General features: G+C 34.7%; 1 protein-coding gene across 1 annotated transcript; it reads left to right on the forward strand.

The window, feature by feature from the left end:
• Positions 1-248: 248 nt before the first annotated feature.
• LOC131156236 (hypothetical protein At1g04090-like) lies at positions 249-9,260 on the forward strand. Its single transcript, XM_058109757.1, has 2 exons — positions 249-604; positions 7,260-9,260. The coding sequence occupies exons 1-2, from the start codon at positions 502-504 to the stop codon at positions 8,858-8,860; spliced, it is 1,704 nt and encodes a 567-aa protein (XP_057965740.1). The 5' UTR covers positions 249-501; the 3' UTR covers positions 8,861-9,260.
• Positions 9,261-23,155: the final 13,895 nt, after the last annotated feature.

The raw sequence follows: 23,155 nt of genomic DNA on the forward strand, positions 1-23,155 counted from the left end.
AAAATTTTTACTGCAAAATGAAGATAGGGAAATAATGTTTAAACAAGACCACATAAAATTTGTTATCTGAATTCTATATTTATAAAAATACATTATCCTTAATTGAATATCACAATTATTGTCAAAATAAATCAAAAAATATTCAAATAATTTTTTATATAACAATAGTTTTAATTGTAAGCCTATTTTTCTTTTAGCAAAAATTAGCTATTATTTATAAGGAAATTTATGAAAGGTTCTTTTTTTTTTTTTTTTTTTTTTTGTGGGGTAAAAAAAATGCTGCATGAAAGAAGAAACACATTGCCTGTTTCATTACATTGCCCCAACCGCACTTTTAGATTTGTAGTCGATAATAATTCAGGAGGACGGCTCTCAGAACCCTTTGATTTCACGGAACATTGGGAATATCTGAATATGGTCAGGGTCAAATAACGATTTCAGAAGCTCCAAAGATCGAAACCCTGAGAGCAACCTATCAGGTTTGATCTTCGGAGAGTGAATATGTTTGGGTGCAAGTGTTTTTGTTGGAGCAGAGTCGCCGATCGCCTGCCGTCGGAGCCGGAGACCTTCTCGCTGCCGGCCCCGATGCCCCAATGGCCTCAAGGTATGATGATTTGAACCAAAATCTCTTGGTCTTGTTGGTTTTATGGTGAATTGAATTGTGGGATTTGGTTTATTTAGCATTTTTTTTGTTGATGGCTATGTGGGTTTTCTTTGATTGCGCTGTTTGGGACAGATGAGCCTGCGGCATTTTGCTTGTTTGCTTATTGGGTGTTTCTGGGTTCTTCGGTTGTAGTCTGCGTGCAGGACTGGGTCGCTTTTTTTTTTTTTTTTAATTTAAATTTTAATGTCAATATTTGAATTTTTCGTATGGATTATTCGTTTGATTTGCGGTGATTCGCTAGTGTTTGTGGATTATATTTTGGTGGATTATTATTATTATTATGAGGGCTTCAATTTATGAAAAATAAGTTTTTTTTTTTTAATGGTGGTTTTAAGCTTAATTGACTGTTCAAGATTGAGATAAAACGTTTCTTCTTGTTTTGCATGACAATTATGTATGCCAAAGGGGTTTCTCAACTGCTGGTCATCATTCATTTATAAGCCATTTGTTACTGATGGGCGACAATTCCCTAAACAATAGTCCAGTTTCTATGCAACTGTTTTTTGATTGTTCCAAATTTTGAATAGCATGGATTTTTATGCAAAGAGGTTGTTGGTCAAGTGGGAGCTTAGAAATGGCCAAGGCAGGGTCTAAGATTTTCTTTTTGTGGGGGGCAAATATAATAATATAGTTTGATCATTTTCAAAAGTGAACACTATATCCATTTAGCCATTTACTTCAGAGAAGAATTGAAACTGGTGTCATATTATTAACCGAAAATCCAAAATAATAAACATTTTGCTTACCAAAAGAAAAAGAAAAAAATCTATATCAACAACAATAGCTATGGCATTCAATTGATCTACTTAGTATCCACTATTTCAAATCTCTACTGCTCAGCTTTTGACAACCATGGTTACGAATATTCTAGCTTTGGCATTTGGTATAAAAGTAATTTCAGTATATAAAATCATTTTTATGTCTTGAAGCAATTCAAGGTTCAAAATTAGTCGGGACTTTGGGGATGTGACTTACCAAGTTGTTGAAAACTAGCCTAAAATTAATCTTGTACTAGAAAAGTGACTTTTCAAAGGTACCCCAAATGGGCACTTAATATTTCAATCAAAGATAGGTAAAGAAAACTGAGAATTGCAAGATACAAAGAGAGAATTGGAAATTTTTGGGTTAAATCATGATAAGAATTTGGCTTTAAAGTGGCTTTGGGAGAGATATTGCTTAGATTGGATATTTTGAGTCTTTAACTAAATTATGGAAGAGAGATGATGGGTAAGACATAATCATGGGAGATTGGATTTTAGATGACTTACATTTTTATAATTTTAAAAATAATATGATACTTTTTAAAATATCCAATTGGGCATTGTTTCTTGGAAATAGGTTTTGGCTACTTTTTCATGCTTAGCAGCATGGGGAGAAAGCGTTCTATTTGTTTTTTTATTTTTTTATTTTTAGTCTTTTGGAATTTTGAGTTTTTTTTAAAGCATGCACAAATTCGAATGCGATTTTATCTTCCTGTACGGGTTTCAAATAGTGTTACAATAAGTGGATTTTGGGTTGCTTTTTCTTGGTCTTATTCTGTTTTCTAGTATATGTGTACAACAACAAGCAGCCTTAAGTTCCACTAAGTAGGGTTAGCTACATGGATCCTTTTCCGCCAATTCATCCGATCAAGAGCATTTTCCTCTATTAGATTAAGGGCTTTTAAATTCTTCCCCACTACCTCATTCTAAGTTATTTTAGGTCTACCTTTATCCCTTTTCATGCCAAACACAATAACTAACTCACTTTTACTTATAGGTGCTCTACTAGGCCTGTGTTTCAAATGTCCAAACCATCTAAGCCACCCATCCCTTATCTTGTTTTCAACCAGTGCTATGCCTAAATTATTAAGTATATGTTTATTTCTTTATCTTTTAATGTTAAACCACTCATCCACTTTAACATTTCTCATCTCAACAACTTTTATTTTTTGTATATGTTGTTTCTTAGTTACCTAATATTTTGAACCATAAAACATAGCTGACTGGTCTTATAGTCGTCTTATAAGACTTTCTTTTTAATTTTAAAGGTATTCTACAATCACATAACACACCTAACGGCTGACGCACTCCTCCATTTTACCCAACTTGTTTTAATTATATATACTACATTTTCTTCAATTTCCCTTTCAACTTGCATAATAGATTCAAGATATCAAAATTTATCAGTGCTATTAATCTCTTGATTATCAAGTTTAATCTTCTCTCTATTGCTACTCCTTACATTATTGAAATTATATTCATATATTTTGTCTTATTCCTACTTATCTTGAACCCTTTAAACTTTAATGTGGCTCTCCAAAGTTCTAGCTTATATTCCACTTCACTCCTACTATCATCAATCAATACATTATCATCTGCAAACAACATACACCAAAGGATTTCATTTGGATATTCTTAGTTAGTTCATCAATTACTAAAGTAAAAAGATAAGGGCTCAAAGTAAAACCTTGATATACACCTATTGTGATTGGAAAATTTCTAAATTCACCTTCTACAGTCCTAACATTAGTTACTACTCTATCATACATATCCTTAATGACCTCCGTACGTTTACTACAAACTCCCTTCTTTTCAAAGACATACCAAAGAACTTCCCTAGGTACTCTATCATAAGCTTTCTTTAGGTCAATAAAAATCATATGCAAGTCCTTCTTTTCCCTAAACTTTTCCATTAAACTTCTTATAAGATAAATAGCTTCTGTTGTTGATCTCCTAGACATAAAACAAAATTAATTATATGAAATCTTCATTCCTAATCTTATTCTATGTTCAATTATCTTTTCCCATAATTTCATCATATGACTCATAATCTTAATTCCACGATAGTTATTATAGTTTCAAATATCGCCTTTATTTTTGCACAAAGGTACTAATGTACTTTTCCTCTATTCTTTTGGAATTTTCTTGGTTTTTATAATAGTGTTAAATAGATTAGTCAATCAATTAATTCCTTTATCCCTAAACATTTCCAAACTTCAATTAGTATTTTATCTAGTCCTATATATTTTCCCCTTTTCATTTTTTTAATTTCATCTTAACTTCAAGGACTCTAATTTTGCGAATAAATCTTCTATTTTTAGTTCTCTCCTCATTTTTCACTTCTAAGTTCAATCTTTCATTGTAGTTTTCATTAAACAACTTATCAAAGTATCTGAGCCACCTCTTTTTTATGTTTTCTTCTTTAATTAAAACATTATCGTTCTTGTCTTTTATATTTGACATCACCTAAATATTTGCATTTTCTTTCTCTAGCTCTAGCAAGTTTATAAATGTCTTTTCTCCTTCTATTGTATCTAGTGTAGTATATAAAGTATCATAAGTGATATGTTTAGTTTCACTAATAGTTTTTTTTTTTTTTTTTTGCATTTTTTATTACTTCTTCATATTTTTCAAGATTTTCTATATTTATACACTTTTTCCATATTTTATACCAATTTCTTTTTGTTTTAACAACTTTTTGGACTTCTTGATCCCACCACCTACTTAATTTTCTACTCAAGTATCTTCATTTGGACTCACCTAAAACCTCTTTTGCTATCCTTACAATAGAATTTGCCATTCTATTCCAAATAGTATTTATACCAACCTTATCCCCTACTGTCCAAGCACACTCTTTGATCATTTTATCTTTAAATTTTGCTATATTATCTCTCTTCAAGTTCCACCATCTAGTTTTTTTTGCGTTGATTTATGCTACTCCTTCTCTTCCAAATTTTTTTTATATGTATATCTAATACTGAGACTATGTTGTGTAGCCAAACTGTCACCTGAAACAGCTTTACGATCCTTGCAAGATAGACGATTCTCGTTCTTAGTTGAGAAGAAATCTATTTGGCTTTTATTATACCCACTCTTGAAGGTTATTAAGTGCTCCTTTTTTTTTTTTTTTTTTTTTTTCTAGAGCAAGTATTCAATATAACAAATTGTAAGACATAGAAAAATCTAACATTGTATCACCAACCTCATTTTTATCTCTATATCCATGGTCTTTATGTATCTACTCACATCCTATATTATCCTTTTTAATGTGATCATTCAAATGAGTTCCTATGAATGTCTTTTTAGACATTTGTATCTTTTGTAAAATACTATCCATATCTTCCTAAAATTGTCTTTTAAGATTTTTTGCTATTCCTATTTGGGGAGCATACCCACTAATGACGTTCACTATCTCCAAGCCTAAAGCTATCATGATTTTAATGATCCTATCCCCTATTCTTTTAACCTCTACTACATTATCTTTTAGATCTTTGTTTACAATAATACCCACCCCGTTCATGTTTCTCTTTACCAGTGTACTAAAGTTTAATTTTTCAATTTCTCTAGCTTTCTCTCCTACCTATTTCATCTCTTGAAAACATATTAAGTTAATTTTTCTAATAAACATTATTTCCACTATTTTCATACTTTTTCCCATAGGAGCCTCTATATTCCAAGTTGCTAATCTAATCTTAGTTTTTTGTGCTAATTTATTTATTCTCTCTCTTTTATACTAACCTGGTCTATCCCCTTGACCTAGGTGAATTTGGTAAGAATTAATGATAATAAGATCTAATAAAGTTTTACGTTGACTGCCAGCTACTTAACACAACCCTACTCCTTTATTCGGGCTCGAGACCGACAGTGTGTACAAAGAATTTGTGTTACACAGGCAAAGTACACATTTGCATTTATTTTTTTATTTTTATTTTTTCACGAAGACAAATTTCTAAATCACATCCTACAACTAGTGAAACCACATACATCATTTTTAATACAAATGCATTAATTTTTTTTTTTAAAGCATTCAATTTTGAGTGTGAATCAAGCTTGACTACAATTAAAAAATCATGCAATAGTGTTTTGTCTAGTATATGTGATTGTATAATAATTTCCTTGACAGATAGTTTAAGACTTTTAAACAATGTGGAGAGGGGTTCCTACTTATGTAGAATAATTTGTTCTTTGCTGTAGTGTAGTACACAATTTTCCTTGGGAGGCGCAAAGAGGAACCATTACGTAGATAACCAAAATATTATAGGCTTGGATACAATTTTATAAGGCAGAAAGGTAAAGTTACTCTATTATTTGGAGGAGGGAGGTGGATTTGGTTGAAAAATTACAATTTTATGTCACAAATACCAAAAAAATAAGAAAATAATGGTCTAAGACCCGTAAAGTATACTTGAACATGTCGCTGATAATTTCGATTTTTCTCTTAATTTCTTATTTATTCAATTTTGGTTTAGTGAACATATGCTGCTTGGTTGAATTTTTGTGGTTCTTGTGTTATGGTGGGATAATTTCTGCAGAACTGTCTGTTATAACTGCTTTCCCCTTTTTGATTGTTTTAGTTCTTGCCTAGGTAATGTCGGCTAACTTCCCCCTCCTACCCCCCTCCCCCCACCAACCCCCAAAAATAAAAAAACCTTGTGAGCCATAAGTTTTTTTTTTTGAAGATTTATTTTTCTAGGGGGATGGGGGATAAAGTAAGAAAATTTTTGAATAGAAGTGAATGGCACAAAGAGGTGGATAAGTCATCCTTCTAGAAAACAGAAAATAGGGCAATAAAAATGCAAAAAGATTAAACATTAGGAGATAATGCCATTTTAGGTCTTCTAACCTTGACAAGCTCTAAATGTCACAGTATTGGCAGAGGTCGCTGCCTTCCTCAGATCTATTTCCATGCTCTAATTACAATATATAAGTATATTAAGTGGATTTTAGCAAGGAGGTTACAACTTACAACTTAAAAGCTTTGTACTTGTGTTTAAAATTTCATATTTAGTGTGTATAATAAATGATGGTCAAAATTCAAGCTTTATAACAGTTCACAATGCCTAAAACTGGTTAATTTCAAACTATAATTGTTGTTTTCTATTTTGTTTCCACATAGTGAAGAAATAGATTATAAAAACACATTTATTTATGTTGTTAGTTTTCTATTTCTATTGTTGGTTTATGCTGTTTGCGAAAAAATTAAAAACCAGATTTTATGGTTTTAAGTTGTTTTGACAACTTGTTGCCAGAAATTTTAATATCAAGAAATAATTCTTTTGGATTAAATCATTCATTTTAATCACTATTAAGTTAAAATTAAAATAAAATGATAATATGAATTTAAATATAATTAAAAAAAATGTACACAAATTTCAAAAAATAATAATATAGCCAATGACGATATAATGTTACTATTTTTCATTGTCATGTCCAATAAAATTTTAATTGTAAAGTAAAATTTAAAAGTGTAACAATTAAATAAAATAATTGTAATAATAATTATTTTTACTATAGTGTTTTTTAAATGTGTATTATTTTGCAACTTTATTATTTTAATCATATTCTTATAACATTATTTGATTTAAAGATAAAAATTAGCATTTTTTAATTAAGTTTTCTTGTTATAGTTTTATAAATATTGACCAAATAGATTGTTGGTTTCTGGTTTTTAGTTTATGATTCTAATTTTTGGTTTTCATTTCTGTTTTTTGTTTTTGTAATTTTTAACAGTGATACCAAACGGCGCCTAAATTAATATGTTTCTAGCTTTTGGTTATGCAACCTAGTTTGCCACATAACTCATATTTCTAAATGATCTATATTTGCCTCTTTAGGTCAAGGGTTTGCTACCGGCAAAATAAATCTAGGAGAACTGGAAGCTATCAAAATCACCAAGTTTGAGTCCATTTGGGGCTATGATTTGTTGCAGGACAAGAAAAAGGACATCACATTTTATAAACCAGTAGGAATACCAGATGGATTTTATAGTCTCGGCCACTACTGCCAATCCAATGACCGTCCTTTAAAAGGATTTGTTCTTGCAGCTAGGGAAGTGGCCTCTGCTGAGCCAGAAGCAGCTCATGTTTGTAACCCAGAGAAATCACCAGCTCTTCAGAGACCTGTTGATTATACATTAGTTTGGAGTCCTTATGAAGGGAGTGATGAAATTTATGTTGCTGGTTACTTCTGGCTACCTCAGCCACCAAAGGGTTATAAAGCTTCGGGCTTTCTAGTTACCAGCAAGCCAGACAAGCCAGACTTGGAGGAAGTGAGATGTGTTCGAGCAGACCTGACCGATGAATGTGAAACACATCGCTTAATACTTAATACAAGTTCTAAGTTTCCAAAGTTTCCTTTTCGAGTCTGGACGACAAGACCGTTTCATCGGGGGATGCAAGGGAAAGGAGTATCTGTAGGGACATTTTTCTGTAGCAGCTACTGGACCTCTGGCGAACTGTCTATTGCATGCTTAAAGAACATGAATGTCACTCTGCATGCAATGCCAAGCCTTGATCAGATCCATGCACTTATCCATCATTATGGGCCCACTGTTTTTTTTCATCCTGATGAGGTTTATTTGCCATCTTCTGTTTCATGGTTTTTTAAAAATGGTGCACTGCTGTACAGAACTGGTGAGTTGAATGGTGAGGCCATTGATGCTAGTGGTTCAAATTTGCCTGCTGGTGGGACAAATGACGGGGAATACTGGATAGACCTGCCAAGTGATGATTGGAAAGATAGTGTTAAACATGGGAACCTGGAGAGTGCAGTACTTTATGTTCATGTAAAGCCAGCTTTGGGTGGGACTTTCACTGATATTGTAATGTGGGTTTTTTGTCCCTTCAATGGGCCAGCCACTCTCAAGGTTGGGATTATGAATATTGCTCTCAGCAAAATTGGACAGCATGTGGGTGACTGGGAGCATTTCACACTTCGTATAAGCAACTTCACTGGAGAGCTTTGGAGTGTATACTTCTCACAGCACAGTGGTGGGGAATGGGTGGATGCTTGTGATTTGGAGTTCATGGAGGGGAATAAATGTATTGTTTACTCATCAAAAGGTGGACATGCAAGCTTTCCTCATCCTGGGAGCTACCTTCAGGGGTCGACCAAGCTTGGGATTGGAGTGAGGAACGATGCTACTTGTAGCAACCTGTTTGTGGATTCAAGCATTCAATATGAAATTATTGCAGCAGAGTATCTAGATGATAGGGTTGTTCCTGAGCCAGGTTGGCTGCAGTTTATGAGAGAATGGGGTCCAACTGTTGTATATGATTCAAGAACTGAGCTGGATAAGATAATTGGTCTTTTGCCACTGATGTTCAAATATTCTGTGGAAAACATTTTTGATAAGTTTCCAGTTGAGCTTTATGGAGAGGAAGGTCCTACTGGGCCTAAGGAGAAGAACAACTGGGTGGGAGACGAAAGATCCTAGGCTTGTTTGAGATTTCCACCCTTTTGTAGAGTAAGTGTTCTTCACATGCTGTTGTTAGATTGATATTACATTAGTTCAATTAATTATTCAGAATTGAAGGTAATCCTGTTGTAAGTTGTAGCTGTTGCGTCATTCTTGTATTAAAAAATTTCAGGATTAGCAGAAAGTCCTGCTAGAGTTTCCCTTTGTGTTAAGTATGGTAGGAAGGGATAAACAAAGGAAATTTCTTTCGTTTTAAAGTTTAGGTTTGCTTATGCTGTATAGCATCATGATGGACAGTTTCGGGATTGTAAATATATTAGAAACATTTAAATGTCAAGAGATGTAGTATTGAGATAGGTTTTCTACAGCATTGTGTATCCATTTACAATGTATTAAGATGATTTCTACCTTTCTGGGATGTGGCTTTATGCAGGTCTCATTTGTGTGCGTGTTTATACAGAGGAATGCTAGGGGCTGTTGCTCCATGGAATAGCTGTTCCTAGCATACCTCTGATAATATATTTGGCTTGCATGAGAGCACAAAACTTGCCACAGGAATCCAAGATGTGATTTGTGTGGGAGTGCCTCCCACTTGGCCAACCCTATCTTGTAGCATCTGTATGTTTTGCGAACTTCATTCTACATCAAGAGCTTGTTCAGGTGGGTTCTTAGGCAGTTGGTAAATGACCTTTAATTTTTTGTTTCATCACACCTTATGACTACATTGATTTGTGTTCTTGGAGGAAAATCATTAGGTTAGGTTGAAATCAAATTATTTTGACTCGACATTGAGGTGAGGTTTGGGAGTAAATCAAATTATTTTAACTCGACATCGAGGTGATGTTTGGGAGTACAGATTTAAGACCATAATTTTTTATACTATGTTTTATTCAAATCTACACAAATTTAAATTTTAGCCTTGTAATCCATTGTTCACATACACAATGTAGATTTTCAATTCAAAATATTGGCTACTTGATGGAAGATGTGTTTCATGTTTCGGGATGAAAGATTAGCTAAGTGTTTCATGTTTCGTTCCTACTTGTTTCATGAAATATATTGATTGATTTTGAGAATAGTGGCCTCGCACATACTCTTGTATATGTTAGACCCCAGAAGTTAGAAAACATTAGAAGGAAAATTAGGAATCCACACTTTTGATACTTGGTTATAATGGAAAATGAATTTTTATATTTTTTTAATCAAAATTTTTAATCGGACCATTAATATGAATTTCAATTTGATTTTTTCAAGCACAGCAATGGTGAATACTTGTCTGTCTTATGATAAACATCAAGTGACATCTTGATCATATAGAAGTGTACTGTTTTGCTACAAACCCAGTAAAACCATATAGAGCCCACCACAGCTAGGGAACAAATTCAAATAAGGTTGCTAGCGCATCCCAGACATGCAGCTAGCAGCAAACAAAGTAAGCCTGAGCCAATCTCAATTAGCATTTATATAAGTCGAGCTGATGTTGTTCTTAGCCGATGATTTCTTGTTGCCTCTGAAGTTGACCTTTTGAACAGTCTCCTCGTGGTGATACTCTGCATAGCCATTTTCATCAACGATCCTAAGGGTCGAGATTTTCATCAACAATCCAAAGGGTCGAGAACTCCTATTGCACTCATTCTTCATTCCCACTCACCCGCTCTCCTTCTCCACAAACAATTCTCCCCCTTTAAAACTTCTGCTTTGCAGTGCAGCATTCGTAGGCACCACTCTGCTTGTTTTCGTGCTTGGTCCTCGCAATCCATTCCTGCACCTGGGCAGCAGCCTGCTTTGCTTTTCCTCCTGCCTGCTTCCTCCTCCACCGCTGCCACATGGTTTCACCAGCGCACTCGGCTGAAGGGTACATCTCGAAATGTTGAGTACATCTGCTGCTGGTATGTATTACTGGGCATGCACCACCTTGCAGTAGGAAATCTTGTGATGTTGATACTTTGTGTTATTTGAGCTGCATCCATTGTCGGTGAGACCTCCGCCACTGCCACATTGTTTCACCAGCGCACTTGGCTGAAGGGTACATCTCGAAATGTTTGAGTACTTCTGCTGCTTGTATGTTATTACAGGGCCTGCACCACATTCTTGCAGTAGGAAACCTTGTGATTTTGATGCTTTGTGTTAATTGATCTGCATCCATAGTTGGTGAGAAGGTCCTGTGCATATTTTCCCTTGCTGGTAGCCATTGAGTGCTGTGGTTCTACCTTTTGCCTCTTTTGTTTTGGGTTGCTGCTGCTGCTGCTACTGCTGCTGCTGTTGCTGAGAATCTAGCAGAAATTCAATCATTTCCTCACATCAGAGAGAGAGAGAGAGATGGGGATTGGTTGGATCTGTTTCACATGTATAGGGAGGTGCCAGTGTCTGTTGGCTTTCCACACCTTAATTGAAATTTCAATTTCAGCGCACTTGTTCAACTGCCTAATGACACTCCCATCTCCAGTTGCATGCATGCATGAATCTTTTTAACCAGAGAGAGAGAGAGAGAGAGAATTCCAATTAATATTCGAAAGAATCAGTTTAAATAGGCGAGACGTCTTTATAGTCTCCCGCTCTACGCAAAACGATGGATCAACTTTCTGCTCGATCACTCCCAGGTTCATCTTCACTCTTAAACTAATTGTTGACGGTAACCAAATTGTGCATGAGTACTGCTCACTAAATACAAAGGCTGCGACGTCTAATCATCCCACACATGCGCTAAAGAAATCAAAGATTAATTAAATTTTGTAAAATGTTCTTTTTGAGAAAAATAAAATTAAAACCGATGTGAAGTTCGGTTAATTCTCTACGGATGTGCATCTCAGGAGTTCAATGGTTTTTCTCTTATCAGTCGATGCATAAGGCTTTGCACGCTCATAAACTAATATTCAGTGTAAAAGTATTAAAAGAATTCATAAATTATTCGGCTCATGAAATAATATTTAGTTAGGTTGAATATCATTTAGATATTTTTAGGAAGAATTCTATAAATTGAGTGTGAAGAGTAGCACAAGATGTAATGATCCAAAAAATGTACATACGATTTAAGTAGAATAATAATAAAATAATAAAAATGGTCATTTGATACGAAGGTGATCCTTGATTCCATATTTGATACTTAAAAAAAATCTTAACTTAACCAGTGCTCAGAGATCATTGCAGTTCAATCGCTTCCTGGAGATCGGCCTGATTAAAATGGAATTTCATTGTATAAACAAAATATACACTATTTGTATAAGCAAATAAGTACATATACATAAAATAATATTTAACTGAAATTATTTGTAATAATAATAATAATAATAATAATAATAAAAGTATCCTATGCGGGGCCCCACAAAATCGTGTGTGCCCACATGAGTCCCAAAACCGTGTGGGATTTACATGAATCTCGAAGTTGTATAGGGCTCATAAAACCATGTAATGACTATTGGAATTACATAGGGCTCACTTAGATGTTGAAGTTGTGTGAGACCCACAAGACCACGTGAGGCTCACATGAGTTTTCAAAATTTGAACTTAATTCTTTTTTCATAAAAAAAAAAAACTAAAATTGAGCTTAAAAATAATAACAATGATAACAATAATAAATAATAACAATGATTTCAAAAGATTAATTAATTAAAATTTAATTAAATGGAAGTGTCGGCAAGTACTCTCATTTTCCCCACATATACCCCTATCTCCATTCCATACCTCCCATCCCAAGTCTATCTCATGCTCATTCCTTTATTTTAAAAAAATTATAATTTCACCCCTCCCCACACTTTTACAAATTCCATTTTCTTCTCCAAAATTTTCCTATAAATAGGAATCTCTCAACTTTCATTTTTCACAAAAAAATTTCAAAGAAAGAGAAGAATTAGTAAATGAAAAAATTAGTGGTGGAGGGATAATTTTTATTATAATTAAAATTCTCACTCACCCACTCTTTCTATTCTCATTTTTAGAGATATTCGTTGTGACATTATCACAAGATTAAGTAAGAGGTAAGTAAATTTGATTATATTAGATTTTTCTTTATTAAAATTTATACCTAAGTTTAGTTGTAAGTAAATTTTGATTATGTTAGTTATTTTTCATAAAATTTTCCTAAATTTATTTTTACGCATATTTAATTATATCGGTTTTATCTTTAATATACTTGCGTTTATTTTTGAGTTAAAAATTGTTCTAAATCTCTTGGGCATTTTACAACATTAATTTCTATTCATGAAAATATTTGTAACACGAAAATTGTGTGGCATGAGTTTATTTTTATGTTACATTATTTCATGAAAATATAACTAAATATGACACGAGTTTATTTTTACGTTGCGTATTTCATGAAGATATAAGTAAAAATAAGATTTTCATGATATTATTTTAATTTCATAAATTATATAATAAGATATTTTCAAAACCCCTTATGACTTAGAGGATACAGAAAATTGCGAATGTTCGGTACCGTAGCTTAAAGTTTAAACGGATCAGAGTGCACCCACACTGTTTACAGAATAGTTTTATACGACAGTGAATTTCTCCTAAGTACACACCTGGGTCGGATTAGGATTTAATAGGGAAAATCTAACTCTATGATAATGTACGTTGATTTAATTTGGTCGACCAGTCAATTAAGTTTAGTTTTCGGACCACACAAACCAGTCATGGAGATAAACATGACTTATGATTAACAGACTTAAGAGAGGTTTTTACAGTACGTGTATATAGATATTTAATTATGTGTACAAAACTATTGATGAATTGAAAGAAAATATATGTTTATATGAACAGAGGCCTTTTTGTGCCTTGATGATAATTTAATAAGGAAATATATTTGTATATACATACATATATATATATATATATATATATATATATATATATATATATATATATATATATATATACATACATACATGATTGAATATTATAGTTATAGTTTTAAAAGTTAAAAAGTTCAGTTTAACAGTTATAGTATATGATTATAAAATTTTACTACTATAGATGATAGTAAAAATTTTATATAGAAATTTTTAAATTTACATTTATTTAAAAACAGTTTTAAAGTTATAGTATTAAATATTATTTTACAAAATTATAACATTATGAAAATTCATTTTGACCACACACTAATAATAATCTTATTTACTTACCGAACGTCGTCTCACCCAATCATTATTTTATATTTCAGATAATTTTGAAGAATGTACCAAAAATCTGGCGTAATAAGTGCACGAGTGGGAGTAAAAAGAGTAGAGTAGAATAAAATTTTAGCATAATACAATTTAAAATATATTTGTCTATTTTAGAATTTTAGAAATTTTAATTTTAATATTTGAGACGTATATTTGTAATAAAACTAATTAGTACTCTGATAATAAAAATAATTGAAATTTATTGTGTCCGCTGAAAAAACTTATATATAAGAACCCACTCGAATTCGGGTTCTTACAAATGATATAAGTTATGCATACTCTAGCATATAGATTTTACCAGAGCTTAGGCATGAATCATGATGTGAGTAGGACTGAGTAATTTAGGATATTTTCTTTCAGCCAATTGTATTATTAAGCGTTAACAATAGATTTTCAAATTTAAAATAACATTTGGTTATTATTTAAAAATGGATCCTAAAGATAGTAACAGTGGAGGAAATATGATTAACGTGAAAGCTCCCATGGACATGTAACAATCCTATATTTTTTAAGAAAAATGGTAGTATTATTGAAGACACGTCAATTAGTTAAAATATATTATGTTTATAGAAACAGGTAAACATATTGATGATCCATAATTAATTTTTAAATTAGGTACATCAATAAATAAATTTTTATATTCGTAATATATAAATATAATAATATAATAATATTCTAGGTTTATTTGTTTTTGTTGTTATTATTTTATTTTCGCTTAAAATATTTACAGGAAGTAGCACCTTAGACCCTACTAGGTTTGGAGATTCTACAGATTTTGACGAAATCTTTAATTATAATTTTGTATAAATTTATAAAAATTAATTATATTATATTATATTTAAATTCAAAAAAAAAAAAAAGGATATTGTAATAGTTAAAAGTAGCCTCATGAGTGGGAATCATCAACTGTAACTCATTTGCCCCCGAAGTAAGGTCAGAGCATGAGGCCACTTGGACAAAGTGGGGGAGGGTCAATATTCGAAATCATGACCTCATTAAGGCACGACTGGCCCCCTACCATAAGGCCACCCACCTAAGCGGTGACCTAAGATGAGATTAATTATAGTTAAAGTATTAATAAAGATGTAAAAACATGAACATAGCCTTGATTTCGCGAATTTCGCAATATGCGACGCTCTCTCTCGATTTTTGCAAAATGTGTTGCTCTACTTTGATTCTTGTGATACACATCGCTTTCCCTCGATTTTTGCAAAACGCGTCACTTGCGGCACACATCTCTCTCTCTTGATTCTCGCAACACACATAGCTCTCTCTCAATTTTTGCAAAACGCATCATGCGCTCGATATTCGCGGCCCACATCGCCCTCTCTCGATTCTTTCGACACACATCGCTCTATCTTGATTTCCATGACACGTGGCCATTACCCTATAAAAAGGGTCTTCCCTCCTCGAACTCTAAGTGTAACGACCTGCTTTTCTTACCATTTTGTTCTTTTTTTTTTTTCATAATAGTATTTATAATAATTCTAATATCCCGCTAAACTATCATAGTTATGATCAACTCGAACCCATAAGTACCGATGATATACCTGTCATACATCTCTGATACCTAAGCAGCGGAAAACATAAATCATATTCATGCCATGCAACAACAGGCACAACACCAAAGTTCTATAGAGTCTGTTATATATATATATATATATATATACAATCATCCACAAAAAGTCCAAAAGTATCCTAGGGTCTAAATCCAAAAACCCGTCTAACCCTAACTCAACTACTTACCCTTCTGACAGGGTAGCTTGGTCAACTTCTACTACTACGAAGCTTTATCCGTCCTCTTATCTGGATTTTCTGAAATGTTTGTAATGCTGGATTGAGATACCTTTCAGTAAAGGAAATAAACTAACATCAGTGTGTAGCAACGTGGGTATTTCCGTGTGGTAAATATATACTGTACATAAATCATATATGTAAAAAAACTATCTGTTTAATTTCTAAATAAACATAATCAGTCGTAACGTACATATCATGCTATATTTCTGTAACATGTAAATAATCTTATATAACTGCAAAATACATGAAATAATACCCTGGATGGATAGTTAGCTGATGTCATGTCTTATCCCCACATGACTAGGTTGTGCGGTCCAAAAACGGGACCTAGCAATGGATGGCCAACCATGCTAAGTTAAACATAAGTCTGTAAGTACGATGGACTTGCCTCTTATGGTCCGGACTGCCAAAAGGACACCTGCCCTACCATGAAGCCGCATCGACTGCCATCTCCCACATTCTATCTAAGATGTGTGGTAGCACTAACATAAACATAATCTTGAACATATAGCTACGGTACCGTGTTTCGTGAAACTAAACCAAGCTATCCAGGTTTTGATTTCATATAGTACGTTTCATATACTGATACATAGCTGTTTCATATTTATAATAATATCTGACATGATAGTATTTTTCATGAAATCTGACATATCATACATAATTACGGCATTTGCGCCAGTATCTCATAACATGTAAGTCATAACATCTGCACCGACCATATTATAATATATAAATCACGGCATCTGCGCTGGTCATAACATAACATATAAATCACGGCATCTGCGCCAGCCATAACATAACGTACTGTATCATGAAGTTTCTGTATTGTTTAACATAATATTTCAAAACCATAGTTCCTGTGCTGTTTTTATAGTTTTTTTGAAAATTGCGATAACATGCTAATTCTGAAGAAAACATAATATTTTGATATAACATAATTTTCATGGAAAATCGTACTCATGCCAGACAAGTGTAAGTAATGTTCTAACATAAAATCTGAACTAAAATCATATTTCCTGATAAAATGCATTAAAACCATTTCCTTGTTAAACAACATTATTTCCAAACACAGTTCCATATCATCCATATTTTTCTGAAAATAAATGTTGTATAATAATAAATAATTTTATGAAAAATGCTGACTTAGTTTATCCCCTTACCTGAATTACTAAGAAGCTCACAAAATTAACCAAACTTGCTACTATGTGTGTTCCCAGCACAACACGCTGAAATTCACATTTTTTCCACAAAATTTCAGTATTATCTCACCTAATACATTTCCCTCAGTCCAAAAATACCCAATAACTTATAAACCCTAAAATAACCAACTTACCCAGATTTTAGGATTGTGCCTAAGTTGGTCTAACCAACAATCTACTCCAGCAGACTTGAAGAGAATCTTCCCAAGAGTAACACGATGGCTTCCGATCGTTGAACCGGTGAAGAACGAAGCCGAAAATCTAGAGAGAAGGAGAGAGAGAGAGAGAGAGAGAGAAAGAGAGAGAGAGAGAGAGAGAGAGAGAGAGAGAGAGAGAGAGAGAGAGAGAGAGAGAGTTATGCATGTGATTCTCTAGCAGAAAATGTGATTTTTGGCCTTATATAGTCTTGTCTACGTGGCCTCATCAACGAACCACGACACCTCGTCGACGATTCCAAGAATGAGATTCGTCGACAAGCACATAACCCTCATTGATGAGTTCCAAGCCCTAAAAATAACCCTCTCGGTGAATTCTCGTTGACGGGACACGCGTCCACGTCGACATGCCCAAGAAGGCTGCTCGTCGATAAACACTCAGCGCTCATCGACGAGACCCTACTGAGTCCCCCTTAGAATTTTCCTTTTCTCTCATTTCTTTATTATTTAGTGACTATAATTCTTCGGGTACCTACATTTTCCCCTCCTTATAAAATTTTGTCCTCGAAATTTACTATCTGTATTAAACACCATCCTTTGAGAAAAATGGGCTACTTATTTTATTACTTACCCTCACTTGTGGCGAAGGAATATCATGGTTACTTTCAGGGTTCTAGGAGATTACAAATATATAAAATAAAATTCTCCCAAAACCAAAATACTACCTACTAACCGAAAGTTATTACATGTACTGACTAACTTGCACAAAAGAAACTTAACATACTTATCTGCATTTTTCTTGATTACTACTGGTCCCCACTAAGTAGGTGCGGATATTTCTGTCGTATTTCTTCTTCAAGCTCTTAAGAAGCTTTTCCACTACGTGATTCCTCCATAGGACTTTCACTAATGGAATTTTCTTACTGTGCAATTCCTGTCTAAGATCTGCACTAGTATCTCCTCATATGCTAGTGAATCTCTAAACTCTATCTCTACATAATTGACTACATAGGAGGGATCCGAGACATATTTCCTCAGTATGGAAACATTAAATACGTCATGTATCTTGGATAAAACTGATGGTAAAGCTAGCCAGAAGGCAACTGACCCCACCCTCTCAAGTATCTTGAAAGGGCTAGTAAACCTAAAGCTCAGCTTACCCTTCCTCACAAATCTCATAGTTCCTTTCAGTGGTGCTATTTTTAGAAATACATAGTCTCCCACTTCTAATTCCAACTTCCGACGGTGAGTATCTGTGTAGCTTTTCTGTCGACTCTGAGCTACATTGATTCTTTCTTTGATGAGTCGGACTTTATCGTACGCTTGCTGAACTCATTCTAGTCCCAATACTTGCCTCTCACCCATCTCATCCCAATATAGTGGAGATCGGCACTTCGTACCATATAATGCCTCAAAAGCTGCCATGCCAATGCTGGTCTAATAGCTGTTATTGTATGCAAACTCTACTAGAAGCATATACTAGGTCCAACTACCCCCAAAATCCAACACACATGCCCGTAGCATATCCTCTAATATCTGAATCATCCTCCTTGACTGCCCGTTCGTCTGAGGATGAAACGTCGTGCTGAATGGTAATTGAGACCCTAGAGCCTTCTACAAGCTCCTCCAAAACCGTGACGTGAAACGTGGGTCTCGGTCTGATACTATAGACACTATCACACCATGTGATTGTACTATTTCTTGAATATATATTTCTGCCAGTCTATCCATGGAGTAGCTGATTTTGATAGGAATAAAGTGAGATTTCTTCGTCAGTTGATCTATGACCACTCAAATAGCATTCTGCCCCTGCCGCACCGATGGTAAACCTGTCACGAAGTCCATAGAAATGTGATCTCATTTCCACTCCAGGATGTAAAGTGGCTGTAGCAGGCCCGCCGACCTCTGGTGCTCAACCTTTACTTACTGGCACATCAAACACTGTTGCACAAACTCGGGAATCTCCCTTTTCATGCTGTTCCACCAGAAAGACTCTCGCAGATCCCTATACATTTTAGTGCTTCCAGAATGGACCGTATATAGGGACCTTTGAGCCCCTTCTAGGATCGTTCTTCTGATATCCACTTTTGCAGGTACACACAGCCTGGTACGGAACCTCAGAGCTCCATCATCAGAAATACTAAACTCCTCCCCCTATCTGTCTTGTACCTTCTCTATCAACTCCATTAATTCTGTGTCATCTTCTTAGCTGCTTTAATCTTTTCATATAGTGTAGATTGCACCACCAGGTTGGCAATGAATGCCTGGTTGTTATATTTGGTACAACCCCAAGAGGGGGGTGAATTGGGTATTTAAAATTTATTGCCTAGGTTAACAGGTTTTATCAAAAGTGCAATACAACCTAGGGTGAGTTTACAAAATCCATAAATAACATACACATGCAATAAAGGTAAAGAGCATAAATGTAAAGAATAAGCACGATATGTTATCGACGTTAGGCCAACTGTGCCTACGTCCCCGCTTCGACCACACCGACACAAGGATTACCACTATAATGCTTACTTAAACGGGTGGAGTGACACCTAATACAACCAGGTCAATTCAAGGGTTGACCTCAACCGACACGCCTTAACAGGATGACGCACCTAACTTTCCTAACCGGGTCTAAGCCAATCCGGGACTATTCCATAGGGCTTGTCTCCCTCTTCAGGCTCGTTCTTGGAATACAACTAATGTGTATAAAATGGTCGTACACGGAAATTTGCTTCTAGACAAGCAGATGTGTGCACCAGTATAACTCAATTAATAATGCAAGCACGAATGATATGTAGATATGTTTGGTGCTCTAATGTGTGCTAAACACTCAGTCATGTATAAACTTTCAGTTCAGATCTAGAGTGTATGCCCAAGCAATGTTTGAAACACACTATGAATAATATAATATCAGATCAAGGTTTCAAAATATGCTAAGCAAGTTCAAACAAACAAACTCAGTAATATATTCTAATATTCAAAGCACAATAGAGTTGTTTGAAGCACTAGCTTGAAAAGGATTTTTGCACACAAAAATTAGGTTAGGTTACTTGCAACAATAATGCAAGAACCTCAACCCTCAAAGTCTTTCCACACTAGGTTTATCAAATAAAACCGGTGGAAGAACTTTAATGCTGAACTCTCTCAAAAAATTGATCAAGCAACAAAGCAAATGAGAGTTCTAGCAAATGTGATTAAGCACACTAGCCTTACAAGATACTCACAATGCTTTTGAGAAATCAAGAATGAAGATTTTGTGAGTGTTTGGAAGTGGTATCTGGCTAATATAGGGTTTTGAAATTTGAGAGAAATTTGCCCTAATCAAGTTTGTTAATCCTTGCTAATCATGACAAATGAATGAGTATATATAGGCAAGGAGGAATTTTTAACCATTGGGGACAAAGTGGGTATAATTAGATTTGTTTAAAAGATCATTAAGAATATTAACCCTTTTTACCCCATTTAAAAATTCGGTAAAAATTATTTTAACTCGCGAGGTTCGGGTGCCCGGCCAAGGGTTCGGGTGCCCGAACAGACACAGTCAATTTGGGTGCCTGAAGGATGAGTCGATCAGCTGAAACAAAGTCAATAGCAAATGTTCGATAATTCAGGTGCCCGACTTATAGTTCGGTTAACAGAACCAGACAGTTCAATCACCCGAGCCTCCTTTTGAACATAAACCTTTGGTTGCCCAAGTAGTTGGAAAGCGCCCTGACAGACTTTCGAGTGCCCGAGGAAGTACGTTCAAAATGGGTTCTGGGTGCCCGAAAACCAAGTCAACATGTTGACTGGTTCGGTCGCGCAGGCCGCTTTACACAGCAAAGGTTCGGTCGCCCGAACCCTCTCATCTTTTCCCATTAAGTTCATTTAAGCCTTATTTTGATTCCCCTGATTATGATAAGTGATGTAGGGTACTTTGTGTCCTTAGTGTAGGTACCTAAGATCCAACTATGGTCGTTTTGAGCATACTTACCTACTATGCATGATGCAAATTATTACAAGCCATACACGCGTACATTTTATAATAAATTACATCCTAGAATGAAGAAATAAACACATGAATACAAATTACTACACATAGATCTTCATTCTTTGTCACGAACACCGCATGCCATCATGATATGTCTTTTAGTCCTTAAGCGCGCACATGGTCAACTTGCATGCAATTCTCAATACAACCATTAGTATCAAGAGTATTTGTCATAATCAAAACTGGGTGTGGCCTATAAGGTCAACATTGGTGATCACTGTCTACTAACTCCATGCCGAGCCTCTTTAAGTCCATCAGGAATCGAGCGCTGAATTTTTGCTACTAATAATGCTGCCATCATGGATTTTCGGCTCAGCACATCAACCACCACATTTGCTTTACCTGGATGGTAGCTAATAGTACAATCATAATTCTTGATGAGCTCTAACCATTTTCTTTACTGCATATTCAACTCTTTTTGCATGAAAAAGTACTTTAAACTTTTCTGGTCTTAAAATATTTTCCATCTCTCTTCGTATAGATAATGCCTTCAAATTTTCAATGCGTGAACCACTGCAACCAATTCTAGATCATGGGTAGGATAATTCTTTTCATATTCTTTCAATTGTCTGGAGCATATGCCACTACTCTGCCCTGCTGCATCAATACACATCTGAGCCCCCTCAAAGATGCGTCATAGTAGATCACATAACCATCACCTCCTGATGGAATAATCAATACTGGTGCAGTGACAATCCTTTGTTTCAATTCCTGGAAGCTTAACTCACAACTGTCATCTCATTCAAACCTGACATTCTTTCTGATTAGTTATATCAGAGGCCTTGATAATGCTGAGAATCATTCTACAAATCGACTGTAATATCCCGCCAATCCCAAGAAACTCCTAATTTCCTGAATGTTCCTCGGCCTGGCCCAATTGACTATTTGCCTCTATCTTGCTAGGATTTATTGAAATTCCATCCCCTGATATAATATGCCCCAGAAATGCAACTTTCTCTAACCAAAATTTACATTTTCTAAACTTGGCATACAATTTCTTTTCCCTGAACATCTGAAGAACTAGCCTTTGGTGCATCTCATGCTCCTCAAAACTCCTCAAGTAGACCAGTATGTCATCAATGAGAACCACAACGAACTAGTCCAAATACTGGTGAAAGATTCGATTCATCAAATCCATGAATACAGCAGGAGCATTCGTCAGACCAAATGACATAACTAAAAATTCATAATCCCCATACCTAGTCCTAAAAGTTGTCTTCAAATGCCTTTTACTTTAACTTTCACCTAGTGATAACCTGACTTAAGCTTGATCTTGGAATAGACCCGAGTCCCTTGGAGTTGATCAAATAAATTATTTGTACAGGGTAGAGGATACCTATTCTTAATTGTTACTTTGTTTATTTCTCTATAATCTATGCACATCCTCATAGTCTCATATTTCTTTTTCACAAATAAAATTGGAGCTCCCTAGGGTGATACACTAGGTCTGATAAACCCTTTATTCAATAAATCCTGCAATTGATCCTTTAATTCTCCCAATTCTGTTGGAGCCATTCGGTAAAGAGCTTTAGAGATCAATGCCATCCCTGGAAGTACGTCGATAGCAAAATCTACCTTGCGGTCGGGAGGCAACCTAGATAATTCCTTTGAAAAAACATCTGGAAACTCTTTTACCACTGGTGTACTGACAAGTTTCAATTCATTTTTTGTCACCTCCTTTACATAGGCCATAAACCCTTGACATCCGTCCAGGAGTAGTCTTCTCACCTATAAGGCTGACACTAACTGAGGCAGGGAATGCACCTATGACCCCACAAATTTGAATTCTTGATTTCCTAGTGGTCTGAATATCACCTCTTTCAAATGACATTCAAAATTAGCATCGTTAGCTTCCAGCCAGTCCATACCCAGTATCACATCAAATCCATGCATATATAGCACAATTAGGTTAGTTGGTAACACTCTCCCCTGAATATCTACTGGATATCCCCTAAGTACTCTATGAAACCTCACCC

The sequence above is a fragment of the Malania oleifera genome, chromosome 5 (assembly GCF_029873635.1).
Source record: "Malania oleifera isolate guangnan ecotype guangnan chromosome 5, ASM2987363v1, whole genome shotgun sequence".
In the NCBI taxonomy this organism is placed as follows: Eukaryota; Viridiplantae; Streptophyta; class Magnoliopsida; order Santalales; family Ximeniaceae; genus Malania; species Malania oleifera.